Source organism: Apodemus sylvaticus, chromosome 5, assembly GCF_947179515.1.
Source record: "Apodemus sylvaticus chromosome 5, mApoSyl1.1, whole genome shotgun sequence".
Taxonomy (NCBI): domain Eukaryota; kingdom Metazoa; phylum Chordata; class Mammalia; order Rodentia; family Muridae; genus Apodemus; species Apodemus sylvaticus.
Genome location: NC_067476.1, coordinates 104,683,899 through 104,699,742, shown reverse-complemented (window position 1 = coordinate 104,699,742; position 15,844 = coordinate 104,683,899). Strand labels below are relative to the sequence as shown.

The 15,844-nt window shown below is 47.5% G+C and overlaps 1 protein-coding gene across 2 annotated transcripts in view; it reads left to right on the top strand.

Moving 5' to 3' along the window:
• Spg11 (SPG11 vesicle trafficking associated, spatacsin) overlaps positions 1 to 15,844 on the top strand; it is a 59,287-nt gene that overhangs the window by 42,359 nt on the left and 1,084 nt on the right. Inside the window, exons 25-38 of one of the 2 annotated variants that reach the window (XM_052183418.1) lie at positions 106 to 414; positions 1,626 to 1,826; positions 2,694 to 2,801; positions 3,650 to 3,812; positions 4,853 to 5,067; positions 5,632 to 6,376; positions 10,932 to 11,071; positions 11,727 to 11,925; positions 12,270 to 12,407; positions 12,598 to 12,731; positions 13,262 to 13,369; positions 14,662 to 14,830; positions 14,980 to 15,068; positions 15,251 to 15,406. In XM_052183418.1, the coding sequence (XP_052039378.1) occupies positions 106 to 414; positions 1,626 to 1,826; positions 2,694 to 2,801; positions 3,650 to 3,812; positions 4,853 to 5,067; positions 5,632 to 6,376; positions 10,932 to 11,071; positions 11,727 to 11,925; positions 12,270 to 12,407; positions 12,598 to 12,731; positions 13,262 to 13,369; positions 14,662 to 14,830; positions 14,980 to 15,068; positions 15,251 to 15,406 (2,874 nt within the window). Of the gene's footprint in view, positions 1 to 105; positions 415 to 1,625; positions 1,827 to 2,693; positions 2,802 to 3,649; positions 3,813 to 4,852; positions 5,068 to 5,631; positions 6,377 to 10,931; positions 11,072 to 11,726; positions 11,926 to 12,269; positions 12,408 to 12,597; positions 12,732 to 13,261; positions 13,393 to 14,661; positions 14,831 to 14,979; positions 15,069 to 15,250; positions 15,407 to 15,844 lie in introns of those variants that run through there. The other variant, XM_052183419.1, reaches the window with a different exon arrangement.

The following is a 15,844-nucleotide window of genomic DNA, read 5'->3' as shown; positions in this document are numbered from 1 at the left end:
CTCTGCCTTCCAAGTGCTGGGACTTAAGTGCCGCCATCACCTGGCTTTTTGTAAAAACTCACTCTATAAAAAAAGAACATTGAGTGTGTTTTAACGTCTTTCCAGGTAGAATCTCTTCTTCCATATTTCAGTCCTGTCCTTCAAAGCCACTTGAAGCTGGCTTCTGAGAGACTGTCGTCAGGGTCCCCCTCTGAGAGACTGTCGTCAGGGTCCCCCTCTGAGAGACTGTCGTCAGGGTCCCCCTCTGTGGGTGACAGCTGCCTCCAGGAACTCCAGACAAGCAAAGGAGAAACGAGGGATTTCCTTGAACTTCTCCACCGGGGCTCAGCTGAGTCTGCCTCTTGGCGCTGGCTCCTGGCTGAGGCACTGGAACATCGGGTCCCCATCCTCAGCGTCCTGGCCTCGTGTATCCAGGTGAGGGGTACAAAAAGCCTATGGAGCCAGAAAGCAGCGGGACAGGCAGGGAAGACTTGGCCACTGCAGTGGGTGCTCCACTGCACCTCCACCTGCTTGGTGGACAGTGAGGACAGTGGCAGGCTGGGGGCTGACCCAGCCGTGAGCTGAGGCCCAGGCTCAGATGGCTTGGTAGTCATGAGCACGTGCTGCTCTTACAGAGGACCCGGGTTCGGCTCCCTGCTCCCATAGTTGGTGGTTCACAGCCACTCTTAACTCAGACTTGAGTGGCACCATGAACACCAGCACTCACGGGCACTCAGACACTCACACACACACACACACACACACACACACACACACACGCACGCAATTAGAAATCGGGTAAGTCTTTAAAAATGGCAGACAACAACTACAAAACAGAGCAAAAAGTGCACTAGCAAAGCCCTGTGCCACCAAACTTGATCACCTAAGTTTGATTCCTGGGACTCACGTGGTGGAAGGAAATGACTGACTCCCACAGGTTGTCCTCTGACCTCCGCACATGCTCCATGACACGTGTATACATGTCAAATGAATAAGTAAATCAATCAGGGCTCGTCAGAAGTTCAGAGTGCTTGCTGCTCTTGCAGAGAAGTGGAGTTCAGTGCTCAGAACTGCCTGTGATTCCGGCTCTAGGGGAGTCTTCAGGCCTCTGTGTCCTCTTCAGGCGTCTGTGAGCATTAACACAGATGGGCTCGTGCACACAGAGACAAGACAGAACAAGAAGAACGGAAGAAGGGAAAGGAAGGAAGCCAGCAGCAGGCTAGGAGGGGCCTGTCGTAGCTATTGTGAGGTCCTACATCTGCATCTAAGACCTCAGGCTGTCTCTCCACTAAGGCATCTCCTGACACCAGTGAAGCCTACGGTGGGGACTTGGTCCCTGGCTGGCCCTCAGGAGGGTGCTCTGCCTCCTCAGGCAGGTGCCCTCCTCTTCCTTAGCATCCTGTTGGGGAGGGGGTTCGTACAAGCTGATTCCAGCTAGTTAGTGGAGTGTTGTCCTATGTGGCTTTGGACTGCCACTTACTTCAGGACAGTTCATGCATGTCCCTTGCTTGTTCATCAGGTGTGAGTCACTTGAACTAAGAAGGAGGGTTGCCTCTTCTAAGCAGGGATGTCCATCTGTGCCCTTTGTACATCTGTATAATCAAGGCCCAGTTCCTTCATTTTGAACCATTCTTATCCAATGGTAGGGTGCCAGTGTTGTCCCCTGTCTCTGTGTTTGGATCGTCACCTCTGTGGAGGACAAGGTTGCAGCTGAAGCAATGGGACACATTCAGATCTCTGTAGAGGACCATCATTGGAGCCTGGAGGACCTGTCCATCATCTGGAGAACTGTATTAACAAGACGCAAGAGCCACACTCTCATCCGAGGTTTCCAGCTCTTCATTAAGGTAATATGTATGTATGTGTGTATGTATGTATGTACATCCAGAACTTCAGTGTGTCAACATAGCATTCCTGGACTTTTTCTTATTATCAGACATGGATTTTTTTTTTTAAATCAACAAGAGATTATAATGGTAATAGAAATAGTGTAGCCGAGCGCGGTGGTGGCGCACACCTGTAACCCCAGCACTCTGGGTGGGAGAGGCAGGTGGATTTCTGAGTTCAAGGATAGCCAGGGCTATACAGAGAAACCCTGTCCCAAAAACAAAAAACAAAAACAAGCAAAAAAGAAATAGTGTGTGTGTGTGTGTGTGTATGTGTGTGTGCGCGCGTGTGCGCGTGTGCACACGCACGTTTAGTATTGGGTATGAAGCCCAAGGGCCTTGGAGATATACTGCATTTATTTAGCAGAGTACTTTCTATGTATTGGTTTAGTAAGTTCTTATAACAACACTTTATAAAAATATTTTGTGTGTGTTATGACATAGCATTCCCCTTACTTTACAGACTAGTAACTAACGCTCACATAACTCAAACCACACAGACTCAGGCGCTTTAGTATATAGGCATACTTACAGTTCAGATTCATCATTTCTAATCCCAGATTCCTCTTTTCTGGCTTGACAACCCCACCAAAAATAGACTGATACCACAGAGACCAGTAAGAGGGTAAGTTCCTGGTGCTTTTTCCGCCCCAGGAATGTTTGCTGGGGCCACAGCGCTGCCTAGTGGAAGGTCTGTAGGTAACAAGAAATGGATCTGTTGATCTTTTTATTTTCCCAAAAGGAAATAACATTTGAAACTTAATTTGATTCTCCTGTTATTAATAGCTTAGATGTTCTACATTTCCTAATTTTAAGTCTTCTTCAAAGGATTCCCCACTTCTACTGATTATGGAGATGTATGAACAGTGTATGTTCTTCAAGAATTACGAGAGAGCCAAAGCTAAGCTTGTGGAGTTCCAGGAAAGCCTTGAAACGGTAGGCGGGAATTGGAGTGCCCTGCTCCCGGTCTGAAGTTGGCAGGCCGGCCTTTGTGCTGGTGGTGGCGTGGGGAGGCAGCAGACAAGTGGTTGTGCCACATGCCTGACAATGAGTTGCTGTCAATTCAGAGAAGCCAGGCAGGTGGCATTGTGACTTGTAGTTGCCATAAGCATGAATGTCACATCTTGTACTGCGTTATCTGTATCTGGCGGTGTAGCCAAGCTAGGTGGGCAGAGATCAGTGGACCCTGCTGTGGACACCAAGGAGGGTGGTCCTTTGTCCAGTGTAGGATGGCCCTTGACAGTAAAGAATGATAAGACACTGCTCTGTTTACTGTGAGAGGAAGCGGTTTTGTTGTTGTTCTGGACTGTTAAGATGGCTCAGCAGGCTTGCCTCAAGCTTAACAGCCTGAGTTCCACCCCAGAACCCAGGTGGAAAGTAGAGGGAGGGGCCTTCGCCCTAAAGCTGTCATGTGACCTGCACCTCATATCGCTTATGGAGTAAATAAAATAAGAATATTTTTTAATATTTTAAAAAGAAAGAAAATGTCTACTCAGGTGAGGGTTTGTGAGACATTGTGTTACTCTGTAGCCCATGCTGACTTGGAACTTGGAAGGTCTCATCTTCCTCAGTAGAGGTAAGAAAGTCTTTCTAATAAATCTTCATACTACGAATTTAAACATCTTATGGGCTCAAATATAAGCGTAGACGCCTTCTAGGAAGCCACCGAGTGAAGTGCGGTCAGTTAGTTTCTCAGTAGCAGTGCCCTTAACCGCTGAGCCCTCTCTCCAGCCCCATGGGGTTCCTGCTCTGAGTCTCTTCTGAGTCTCTGCTGGTTTTCCTAGCTTGACACAGTGGCCACAAGGGTCCTTCCTACCATACCTGCCTCGTGGATGAAGGACCAGGTGTGTTTCCTCTTGAAACTGATGCCACAGCAGTGTGAGACGCAGTATGAGCTGGGGAAACTCCTCCACCTGTTTGTTGGAACTGAGCATCTCTTCCCTGATGGTAAGACAGGTTTTGCTCTGAAGCTGCTGCCAAGCTGTAAGCTCTCATATGTTGGAATTATTTTTGGAGGGCAGTCAGAATAGTAGATTGCATGGATAGATAGAGCACACTGATGTCCACACTGCGCGTGAAGAGGTCATCTGTAACAGCAGCGTCTACCGTGCTACAACCAGTCCTTCTAAGCGGTTGGCACATGCACTCCCTAGCTCTCTCCACACACACATGCACACACACGCACACACACACACATACACACACACAGAGAGAGAGAGAGAGAGAGAGAGAGAGAGAGAGAGAACGAACACAGGCTAGCCTGAGTCATTGTCTCCATGGCTAGCAGACTGCTATGATATTGAAGGGCGCCCATCTGAGGCACTTAACAGCATGGTGGCTCACACCTGTAAGGCTGAGGTAGGAAGACTGTCATGAGGCCAAGGCCAGTCTGGACTCCACGGTAAGATCCCGTCTAATAAATATTAGACGTGTAATAGTAGAGGTTGATTTCATGTAGTGATCTTATCTCTACCAGTTCTTAGAGCAGGGCGGGCAACTTCAGCCAGACCTTGACTAAGGCGGTTGCAAGGTATACACATACACTCACTCACACACATAAGACATACATTCATGTATACATACATGTATATTCATACATACACAGGTATATTTATATACATACTCATGTATACATACACGTGTGTCTAAATGGCATTTAGCATGTTGAGTATGTAAGGAATTGCCCTCATGGCTTCTGTAATCAGAATAGAAGACATTTTACAGGATACATGGCATGCACCTGTAATCTTAGCACTTGGAAGGTAGAAACGGAAGAGTCAGGCATTCAGGGTTTGCCTTAGCTATATAATTAGTTCAAGACCAGTCTGGGCTCTGTGCTGCCCTGACTCAAAAAGAACAAACAAACAACAAAAAAGGAAAGGAAGGAAAAGGAAAGGCCCACTTTTCTTCTTTAGGCACACTGGTGTCCCCTGCCACTTTGTCACACCACAGCACTGCTGTGTAACCGCATCCTCTCTCCTGCACAGGGCCAGACGTGCAGAAACTGTGTCTCCTCAGCCAAGTACTGAAGGACACACCTGTCACCATCAGCCCTGCAGTCATTTCCAGCTATAGCACTGAGAATTTTCAGCGGGAATGTACATCTATTTTGGAGAAACTAAAGGCAGACGGACAGTTTGCTGTGGCCAGGAGAGTGGCAGAGTTAGCAGCGCTGCCTGTGGACAGCTTGGTGATTGAACAGGTGTGTCTCCTGAGTTACTCAAACCCCGCAGAGCCAGTGGGGTGCAGGGCACGGGCAGTGGAGCCCCTCCCTCGTGGCTTCAGAAGTGAGTATGCTTTGGATATATTGAAGGACATATGTTTTGATGTAAGCATAGCCTATAGAACAGTGGTTCTCAACTGCGGGTCGTGACCTTTGGGGGTATCATACCAGATATTTGCATTATGGTTCATAACAGTAGCAAAGTTACAGTTATGAAGTAGCAACAAAAATAATTTTGTGGTTTGGGGTACAGTCGCCCCAGCATGAGGGACTGCAGGAAGGGCTCAGCGTCAGGAAGGTTGAGAAGTGCCCTGCAGAGGGAGCCCCAGCTGTCTGCTTTTGAATGGGATAGCTCTAGGTGGCTTTCTCTCAGATGTGTGAGAAGTGTTTTCATACTAACTTTGCACATCACTGCATCCGGCCCTCTGCAGCCCAGGCTCACTCAGTAGATTGGCTTGTCGCCAGCATGTCCTCAGGGAGCAGTAATGTCTGACGATGCTTCCTGCCCCAGGCAAGGCTCAAGGCTGCTTTGTTCAATTTCAGTTAACCCAGGAAATGCGAACGCTAACACACACTCAGCAGTGGTCCCTGAAACAAGCAAGACTTGACTTCTGGAAAAAATGCCATGAAACTTTTAAGAAAAACTCTATTTCAAACAGAGCAGCCTCTTCCTTCTTCTCTAGCCAAGCCCCTGTGGTGAGTGAGCGCTCTGCTGAGCAAGACGGCCTTGCGGAGCGCCATCTGCTGCTCACGCTGGCGGGCCACTGGCTTGCCCAACAAGAGCCAGCTCCCGTGGAGGAACTGGAGGAGCTGGAGAAAGGGATTTGGATGTGCCGCATCGCCCAGCACGCCTGTGGGGGCGCTGAGGAGGAAGCCAAGCCCAGCCTCTCTCAGCGAAAGGTAGCTGCTGCCGAACTTTCCTGTGATAGCTCAGCAAGTGAGCTGTCGTTCTCCAAGCTCGCTGCCTTGAACACATCCAGATACTTAGACCTCAACAGTCTTCCACCCAAGATGTGTGAGAACACACTGGAACCCAAAGAGCAGGAGTCACTGAACACTCTGATTGGGCAGCTGCTGGACGGTGGCTGTGTGCATGAAGCAAGCAGAGTGTGCCAGTATTTCCGTTTCTACAGTCAGGATCTAGTGTTGGTGCTGCACTGCAGAGCCCTGGCCTCTACAGAGGCCAGCATGGAAGACTTGCACTCAGAGATTCGTGCCCTCCTCTCAAGTGCCGCACTGCCTGAGGACCTGGAGAGCCCGAGTGTCCCTCTTCGGAAAGTCCATAGCTGTAAGTAAAGGAGGCCACCCTGTCTTCCTTGCCACAGTGCTGGCGCTGTCTCCAAAAAGGAGAGGCCTCTTGGGATGTCATACTTACACTAAATTAGAGATAGTGACTTTTCCCAAGTAAAAAGTCTGTAAGTCTACAAAGCAACACTTGCTTTTTAACTAGAACAGTAGAGGAATCTCATCTGGCTGATACTTTGGTGAAATTATATAAATATAAGCCAGCACTGGAAAGCAGAGCAGGATTACCCATGAGTTTGAGGTCAGCCAAAGGCTACATAAACTATCTCAAAACAAAAACAAAACCATAAACACCTATGTTTAATCTCAGCACTCAGGAGGCAGAGGCAGGTGGATTTCTGTGAATTGAAGGCCAATTTTGTCTACAAAGCAAGCTCCAGCACAGCCAGGTCTAGGAAGAAAAGATAAAGTTGATGTAAACACATACACCTTGCCGGGAACCCCAGTTTGGTTCCCAGCATCCATCCAGTCAGGTAGCTCACAACCACCTGTACCTGTAGCTCCAGGAGATGTCCCTACACACACACACAGACACGCACGCACAAACACGCATGCACAGACACGCAAGCACGCTCCACACACAGAAGTGAAAGTAGAATCTCTTGAGAGGTTTATAAGCATACTCGTAGCACACAGGGCAGGCTTCTGTGCTCGGTGGGTCACCCGGCCCCTTGAGGTGGGTTCTCTACACAGACAGTGTGAACGTGCGCCTTTGCGTCACGACGCTGGCTGTGCGACAGCTGCTGCTGCTGCTGCTCAGCACAGAGGCGCGCACTGGCCTTCGCTGCCATCGGAGAGTCACTGTGGGAAGAAGCCCATCCCTTCTAGCTTTGGGGATAGATTTTTATCATCGTTGTGCATCTCTGCATCTGTTGATCTGGTCATGCAGTGTCCTTTAAACTATTAATATAATTAGATATGGTTAATGATTTTTTTTAAAACGTTGAGCCAACTTTGCATTCCCAGAGTAAACCCTCCTTGACAAACTGTCCTTTGTGGCTACTACAACTGTAACTGATTGTTGAGCCCTTGTTTATATTTATGTTCTTGAGGAGTATTTATTCTTTTTTTTTTTTTCAAAACAGGGTTTTTCTGTGTAGCCCTAGCTGTCTTGGAACTCACTCTGTAGACCAGGTTGGCCTCGAACTCACAGAGCTCCTCCTGCCTCTGCCTCCCTAAGTAAAAGGATTAAAGACATGAGCCACTACACCCAGCTATAATTTACTTCTTTTATTTTTTAAAAATATTTATTTATTTATTTTAGTTTTTTCAAGACAGGGTTTCTCTGTGTAGCCCTGGCTGTCCTGGAACTCACACTGTAGACCAGGCTGGCCTCAAACTCAGAAATTTGCCTGCCTCTGCCTCTCAAGTGCTGGAATTAAAAGCATGCACCACCACCGTCTGGCCTGTAATTTACTTCTTAAAAATAGTTTTTGTCTGTTTTTTTTTTAATTATTATTTATTATATGTAAGTACACTGTAGAAGGTATCAGATCTTGTTACAGATGGTTGTGAGCTACCATATGGTTGCTGGGATTTGAACTCATGACCTTCAGAAGAGCAGTCAGTGCTCTTAACCCCTGAGCCATCTCTCCTTTTGTAAAATTGGAATGGCCGGGAAGTGGTGGCACATGCCTTTAATCCCAGCACTTGGGAGGCAGAGGCAGACCGCTTTCCGAGTTCGAGGCCAGCCTGGTCTACAGAGTGAGTTCTAGGACAGCCAGGGTTACACAGAGAAACCCTGTCTCATAAAAACAATAACAACAAATTGGGATAATACTGGTATCATGAATTGGAAATTATTACTGTCTTTTATTTTCTGTACAATGTCTTTCTCACACATCCTCCCTACCCCCAATCCTTCCAAGATCTCATGTAGCCTAGGCTGACCTTTAACTCCCTGTGTAGCTGAGGATGATGCTGGAGCCCTGGTCCTCCTGCCTCAGTCCAGTGGCTTGGATTGATGCATGAGCCACCATGGCTGGCTTAACGTTATTAACTCAAATGGTTACTAGAACTTATCAGTAGAACCATCTGAATCTGGATGTTTAGAATATTTAAAATTATGAATTCTTTTTCTTCAGCTATAAAGGTTATCTTTTGGATGAGTTTCAGTAGTTTGGTAGAGGAAACCTTTAATTTCCTGCTTTTTGGATTACTTAGGCTGCTGTTTTCTACCTTTATTATTATTTTTTTTTTTTTTAAGGAAAAAAAGTACATGAGTGTTTTTGCTGTGTATATATCTGTGTACCACATATGTGCCCAGTGCCTGCAGAGGGTGCCTGTAGAGAGTATTGGATCCAGTGGAAATGGAGTTAGACAGTTGTGAAACACTGTGGATTCTGGAAATCAAACTGGGGTCTTAGAAGAGCAGCAGTGTTCTTAACTGCTGAGCCATTTCTTCAGCCCGTCACCTCCTTTTTGGCAGTGTCTGTGTAGCCCTGCATAGGAACTCACTATGCAGACCACATGTATATCGGTGTACCACGTGTGTATCCGGTGCTCTCTTTGGCTGGAAGAGGATGTTGAGCCCCTGGAATAGGAGTTGGGCTCAGTTCTGAGCTGCCATGTGGATGCTGGGAATTAAACCTGGGTCCTCTCAACAAAAAGCAATATGGATTTCTCTTTCCAGCTGCTGACTCAGGCCTCTACCATCACCTCCAAAAGATGGCATGGATGCCAGGGCAGTGGGGAGTGGGCTCAGAGGTTCACTTCCCACCTTCACACTGGCACTAGAGCTTGCTTGAGGGCGCGGTGTACACACACTTGCAGGAACTCTCCTCCACTTCAGGACTCGGCTCTAGGTTGCTAGATTCCTAGCTCGGGAGACACCAGCTCTGGTTATCTTCAGTTTGTTTGTGGTTCTACTTCTCAGGTTCCTCGTGCAGCTACTCTGCGGTGTCGGTTTTATATAGCGGGAGCTCAGTGGGAAGAAGAGTGGGGTGAGCCTATTCCATTTTACTAGAACTGTGCTCAGGGAGGATGGGTGGGGCAATGCAGCCTGAGCTATGCGCTTCCTTTCCCTTCTTCACCACCATCTGATCTGGGGTTGGTTGTTTCTTGGTGGTATGAGACAGAGCCCTTAGCCCTTGTTGGCCTCCAACTGGCTAAGGAGCCAAGGATGCTTTGAACTCCTGATCTTCCGACTTCTAAGTGCTGGGATTCCAGGAGTGCCCTCCCACACCCTGCTTTGCTTTTAAAGTGTATGTTTTTAGACTTAAGCTGTTTTTTCTGTTTGTGTCCTAAGCTGGCCTGGCTTAGGACACAATATGACTGGCAGTGCTCTTGTCCTTAGAGTGCAGGGGTTACAGGCTTGTGCCACCACACCTAGCTATGTGAAGCTAGGAATGGAGCCCAGGGCTTCATGCTTACTAAGCAAGCACTCAACTGCATGAATAATCTGCTCAGTGTAAGAAATGACAGAGTAGCGAAAAGTAAATTTAATCCTGTCTTCTCAAAGCTCCCAGAATGCCTTTCCTTTGGGGCGTGGGGAGACTTGCTTGCTGAGTATATGGGTGTTATTTTCGGCATGTCCAGCAAGCACATACGCTTCCAGTCAGGATGCACCAATAGGCTAAGAGTATTCTACTGAGTGGTTGTACTATAGTTTGATAATGCTTTATTGATAGTAGAATCTTGTGTTACACAAATAGATTTGGGATGGTGGCTCACAACTGTAATCTAAGCACTAGTGAAGCTGAAACAGGAGAATCACGTTGAACTTAAAGCTAGCCTGGGCTACAAATGAGTTCCAAGCCAGCTAGCGCTAAGAATGAGATGCTCAGAGACAAAAAGGGAAGAACAAAGTATTACATATTCTACTTTTATTTTTTCCTGGTAAACCTTTTACCAGAAGGTAAAGAAACATTTCGGGCTTTGCTTGGGAGTTTACAGTGCTGGAGCTGAACCTAAGGCTTTTAGAAATACCAGGCAGATGCCCGGCGGTGGTGTTGCACCCCTGTAATCCCAGCACTCTGGGAGGCAGAGGCAGGCGGATTTCTGAGTTCGAGGCCAGCCTGGTCTACAGAGTGAGTTCCAGGACAGCCAGGGCTACACAGAGAAACCCTGTCTCGACAAAACCAAAGCCAAAAAGCCAAAAAGCCAAAAAAAAAAAAAAAAAAAAAAAAAAAAGCCAGGCAGGCATCGTACTGAGCTCTGCACCTGGCCCTATTATTTCCTCTTAAACCAAGAGTGAGACTTGGAGGAGTGATGAAGGAGAAGGGGGGCTGGGAGCAGGAGCAGAGCTGGCTTCTCAAAGTAGGAACCAAGGCGCTCGAGAGATGTTTTGGAGAAAAGCAGATATGCTGGCATTTTCAATGTGGGGAATTCAGGAGCAGACATTATAGGTGGTGTGAGATTATTGAAGAAATGGATGAATTTCCTTAAGGGCAGTGATGAAAGTTTTAAGTGGAGCTCTGTCAGAAGTGGCCTCAGGCCCAGATGCATCATGGGAATTGAGTTTAGGGAGCTTTTCAGAATGATGAGGTCATGGGGAGAGGCCACCCTAGAGCTCCCCTCAGACTTGCGTTTCCTTTCAGCTTCAAGTTTGGACAGTCAGTCATTTGCGATGGCGCCACCCACTGACGAAGTGGCTCGCAATCTCCACACTCTCATAAACAAGTGCCTCCACGGGAAGAATTATTGCCGGCAGGTTCTCTGTCTGTATGAACTTGCCAAGGTATGCACCAGAGGGGCTCCCCAAAGGAGCACTGTCTGAACGGGAGGTGGGGCTGCTCCAGTGGAGGCTGCCCAGAAAGGTAGAACAAGATATTTCACTTCCATGGGTTCCTGCCTCCTCCCTATAAATAATGGTTTGAGCATGAGTTCCTTCTAGACTTCATGCCTAAAATCTTACTTTATAACTTGAACATTACACGCAATGTGATGCATTCAAAGAAGGTGGCAGGCGTGGTCAGATCAGGCTTTCAATCCTAGCACTTGGGACACTGAGACACAATTGCCAGGAGTTTGAGGCCAACCAGGGCTGTTTAGCAAGACCCTGCCTCCTCCTCCACACACACACTCCCAGAGCAGACAGGATGTGTGTGGCCTGTGCTGGTTGAGAAACATAAATGTGAGGGAAGCGAGGCCGAGCAGTTGTCTGGAAGCTTTGGCTCCAGGATAAGCATTTCACTCCACTCCCTTATTCTGTATAATTGAAAAGATCAGTAGTCCACAAGTGACTAGCCTGACCTGGTGAAGGACAGAACTAGGAGGCACCGCTTACTCTTCTGAGGTATTGGGATTACTAAGATCAGGAAGTAGTGGCCCGTCCACACATTTCCTACTATTTGCTTCTAAAAATGACTCTGCTCCTGTTACCTTCCTCATAGGAGTTGGGCTGTTCCTATGAAGATGTTGCTGCTAGGGACAGTGAAGCCATGCTCCGAGCAATCTTGGCTTCTCAGCGACCTGATCGATGCAGACAAGCCCAGGTCTTCATCAACACCCAGGGCCTTGAACCAGACACTGTGGCTGAACTTGTGGCTGAAGAGGTGACACGGGAGCTACTGACTCCATCAGAGGGAACAGGTGCCCTGCTCTCCAGACCTCATCGACCTCTCAGACAGCATTCTTAGTTTCACAGTGTGAAAGATTTGAACATTACAGTCATACACTACTTGTATGGTTGTCCTTTCAAGACTGAATATTATTATAAAAAATCCTCTACGATTATCTCATTGTTCTATACTCATGGTTATAGTAGTTCTGCCTCTGAAATAATGCCCTTGTCCCATAAAGCCAGCTAAAAAGAGCTATCAGGATCACCCCCTGCTGCCAGGCCTGGTACCTTGGCCTCCTGATGCCATATTCTGGTCCTTCTGCCAGCTCACTCATGGTAAACGCAGTACTTATCTCCACATCTTTCTGTGCAGGAGAAAAGCAACCTTTCAACCCAGCAGAGGAAAGCCAGACATTTCTTCAGCTAACTGCTTTGTGTCAAGACCGTACATTAGTAGGCATGAAGTTGTTGGACAAGATTCCCTCAGTCCCCCATGGGGAGCTGTCCTGCAGTAAGTACTTATAACTGCAACTCTTACACTGTTGTAGTAACTTTAGACTGCTTCCAGATTTGCTACTTAAGTTTAAGCCCATCAGAGGCTGCTAAGAGCTCACTAGACAGGACTTTGCCAGGCCCCTCACTTCCCTGCCAAACAAGTCAAGGTAGGTACAAGTCCATCTCACTCATGTCCTACCACCCAGCCACAGAGCTCCTGATCCTGGCCCATCACTGCTTTACCTTTACGTGCCACATGGAGGGCATCATCAGAGTCCTACAGGCTGCCCGGATGCTTACAGATAACCACTTGGCTCCCAACGAGGAGTATGGATTAGTGGTGAGTAGTCCCCTGGAACCTACCATCATCCTGAGGCAGCTTTCAAATGAATCGATAGACAAGAGCCCCAGCTTGCAGCTGATAGGGTCTCTGGATCCCTTAACTGCTTGACACTCGCCCTGGAGCCCAGCCCTTTCTGTTCCTTGTTGATGTGTCAAAATCAGTGTCTCAAAAGAGATGTTCCCTGCCACATACCAGGGCTACTGTACCTTCTTGGTACAAAGGGAAGTCAACTTTTCTAGGGAAAGAGCTCTAGGTAAGTAAAATGTAGCCCACTGCACTGAGGGGCGGTGAGCACAAGCAGCACCTAGTGAGGCATTGTAGCAGTGCGTAGGCAGTCCATGAAAGACAACAGAGAACAGGTGACAGCCAGTGCCATCCCAAAGGTTCATTCCAAAGCATCCAGGGAAGCCCGAGCTGAGTGAGTGGGAAGGCATGAACATGGCGGCCTGGCCACTAGCCTGTCCTTCTGGGATACTCAGTGATGGCAGTGGTTTGACCTCAACAGCCTCAAATGCTCTTTCCCTCAGGTCCGCCTCCTCACTGGCATTGGGCGCTACAATGAGATGACGTACATATTTGACTTGCTGCATCAAAAGCATTATTTCGAAGTTCTGATGAGGAAGAAGCTAGATCCAGTAGGTGTTTAGCTCCAGGATCTGTGAGTCTCATCTGCTCTTGGGGGATACATCTGTGTGGGCTCTAGAATGTTCAGGGAGATCAGAGACTTCCCCTGGGTACACACTCACTAGTGACTTAAGTTAGAGTTCAGACTAAGTCATGCATGATATTTATGCTAAATAATAAAAATATTTGTCCTCCTTCACCTCAGCCTTTTACCCCTAATTTGTTTAGAAAGTGCCTCTTCTGAGGACATACCTCCTTGGGAAACATGCTGAAAGTAGGTGCGTATGGAAGTTCTAGGAGTTAAGGAGGAGAAATAGGATTAAAATATATTATATGAGAAAACTTTAACCAACCCCCGGCCCCCCAACATACACACACCAAGGTAGGAAGCATTGCATAGACTAGGGCCAGAGAAGACAGGGTCATCAGAAGACTGCTGTGACCAAGAAAGCCCTGGCAGCAGGCCTGGCTGTCTTGGGCTTTGGAGCCTCTCTGTCCCCCTTAAGTGCAGTGACAGGAGGCATGTCACTCACATAGTCTTTGTTTCCAAGGCAGTGGTAGGGGCATGAGTTATTGTCATTGTTCATTTCTCCTGTCAAAAAGTAGTTTGTTTTGAGGCACTTTTTGCATTTAAAATTATTTTAATAGCTTTTTCCTGATTACAAAAGTAATACATACTCCATATAAGACACTTAGAAATCAATACAGAACTCCTCAGGGTTCACCCTCTGGAGACACCCACTACTAATATAACATACCCCTTTCTTTTCATATGTACCCCAAAATAAAAAAAATTACCTTTTAGCAAAGTTACATGCTTTGAAAATAAGAGATAATTGAGGTTCTCCTTTTATACAGTGTCTGCTGTGGTTATTTCCCAAGTCAAGATAACCCTGTGCCGCAGAGGCCACAGTGAAGTGGTAGAGCACATGCTCAGCCCGTGCCCAGTCCCCAGTAGAGGAGAGACGGCAGTGTAACATCCACAAGCTGTGCTCAGCCTTCATTTGGGGCATCCGGGCTGCTTCTAATTGACACTACATTTAGCTTCACACTGTACATCCCTAGGACAGAGTCCTAGCAGACAGATGTGCAGAGAAGCGTGTGCTCTCTGACTCCTTCTCCAACAGGCTGTTGATATCCCCAACAAAGGACAGCTTAAGATTTTGTTGTCACTTCCATTTTATTCACTGGCATTTACCTTTCATTGGGTATTTTAAGCAGTTCATGAAACCAATGGACTCAGTTGATCCTCCCCTGTAGTCCCTGGTTGAGGCCTTGGTTATACACCTTTTTTCCTGGGCAGACTGGCACCCTGAAGACAGCCCTACTAGACTACATCAAACGCTGCCGCCCTGGAGACAGTGAAAAGCACAACATGATTGCCCTGTGCTTCAGCATGTGCCGGGAGATAGGGGAGAATCACGAGGCAGCAGCCTGCATCCAACTGAAGCTGATCGAGTCTCAGCCCTGGGGTAAGTGAGGTCATAGAGTAAGGGCGTTTCTCACCAGCCTTCACCTGAAACACTGCTTGTGAACACACCTAGGATGGTTCTCCAGCTAGCCTGCCATCACTGAGTGGGTGAGTCACTGAGCTTTTCAACAATGGTCCTTTATTCTACAGAGGAAAGCCTCAAGGATGGAGCCCAACTAAAACAGCTCCTGCTTAAAGCCCTGACTCTGATGTTGGATGCAGCAGAGAGTTACACCAAGGTAACCAGTGTTATTGTGGCCTGGTCTCCAGCCTCATCCTTGGCAGTACTAGGAGTTACTTTGGCTTGGGCTCTTCCAAGTGAAGAGGGAGTGTGTAATGAGTCGAGCAAAGGCCAGAGAACAGAAGGGATGGTAACAATAAAGTTCTCCCTTCCTGTGTTTCCTCCACCCTTGTCCCTCAGGACTCCTGTGTGCGACAAGCCCTGCACTGTAACCGGCTCACCAAGTTGATAACACTACAGATTCACTTTCTCAACAGTGGGCAGAATACAATGCTTATCAACTTGGGCCATCAGAAGATAATGGACTGTATCATGACCCTACCTCGGTTCTACCAGGTAAGAACACTCTGCAAGTACTGCCAGAGTCATCCTGTGGTGTTTCACTCTTGGCCCCAGGAGTTGGGTGACTGTCTTGAGATTTCAGGGCTAGTTCTCCCAATTTAGCTATTAGTACCACAAAGAGGCAGTGTGACATGGATGTGCGTGTGTTTTTAGTGATTCAGATCAAACTGAGGTCTTCACAAATGCCAGGCAAGTGCTCCACCATTTGAGGCACATTCCCAGCACTGTGGACGTGTAGCTGTAGCACATGATTTGGGCAAAGGTTGGAGAATTTTTGTCTTTGGCAGTTATGTGTCAAACATCCTTTGCTTATCAACTCTTAAATCTTTCCAGACCATGTTCATGGAATGGTGCATGCAGGTTAGCACTGAGTTTAAAGCCAGCCTTGTCCATAATGTAAGTTCTAGACAAGCAAGACTGTTACACAGAGAA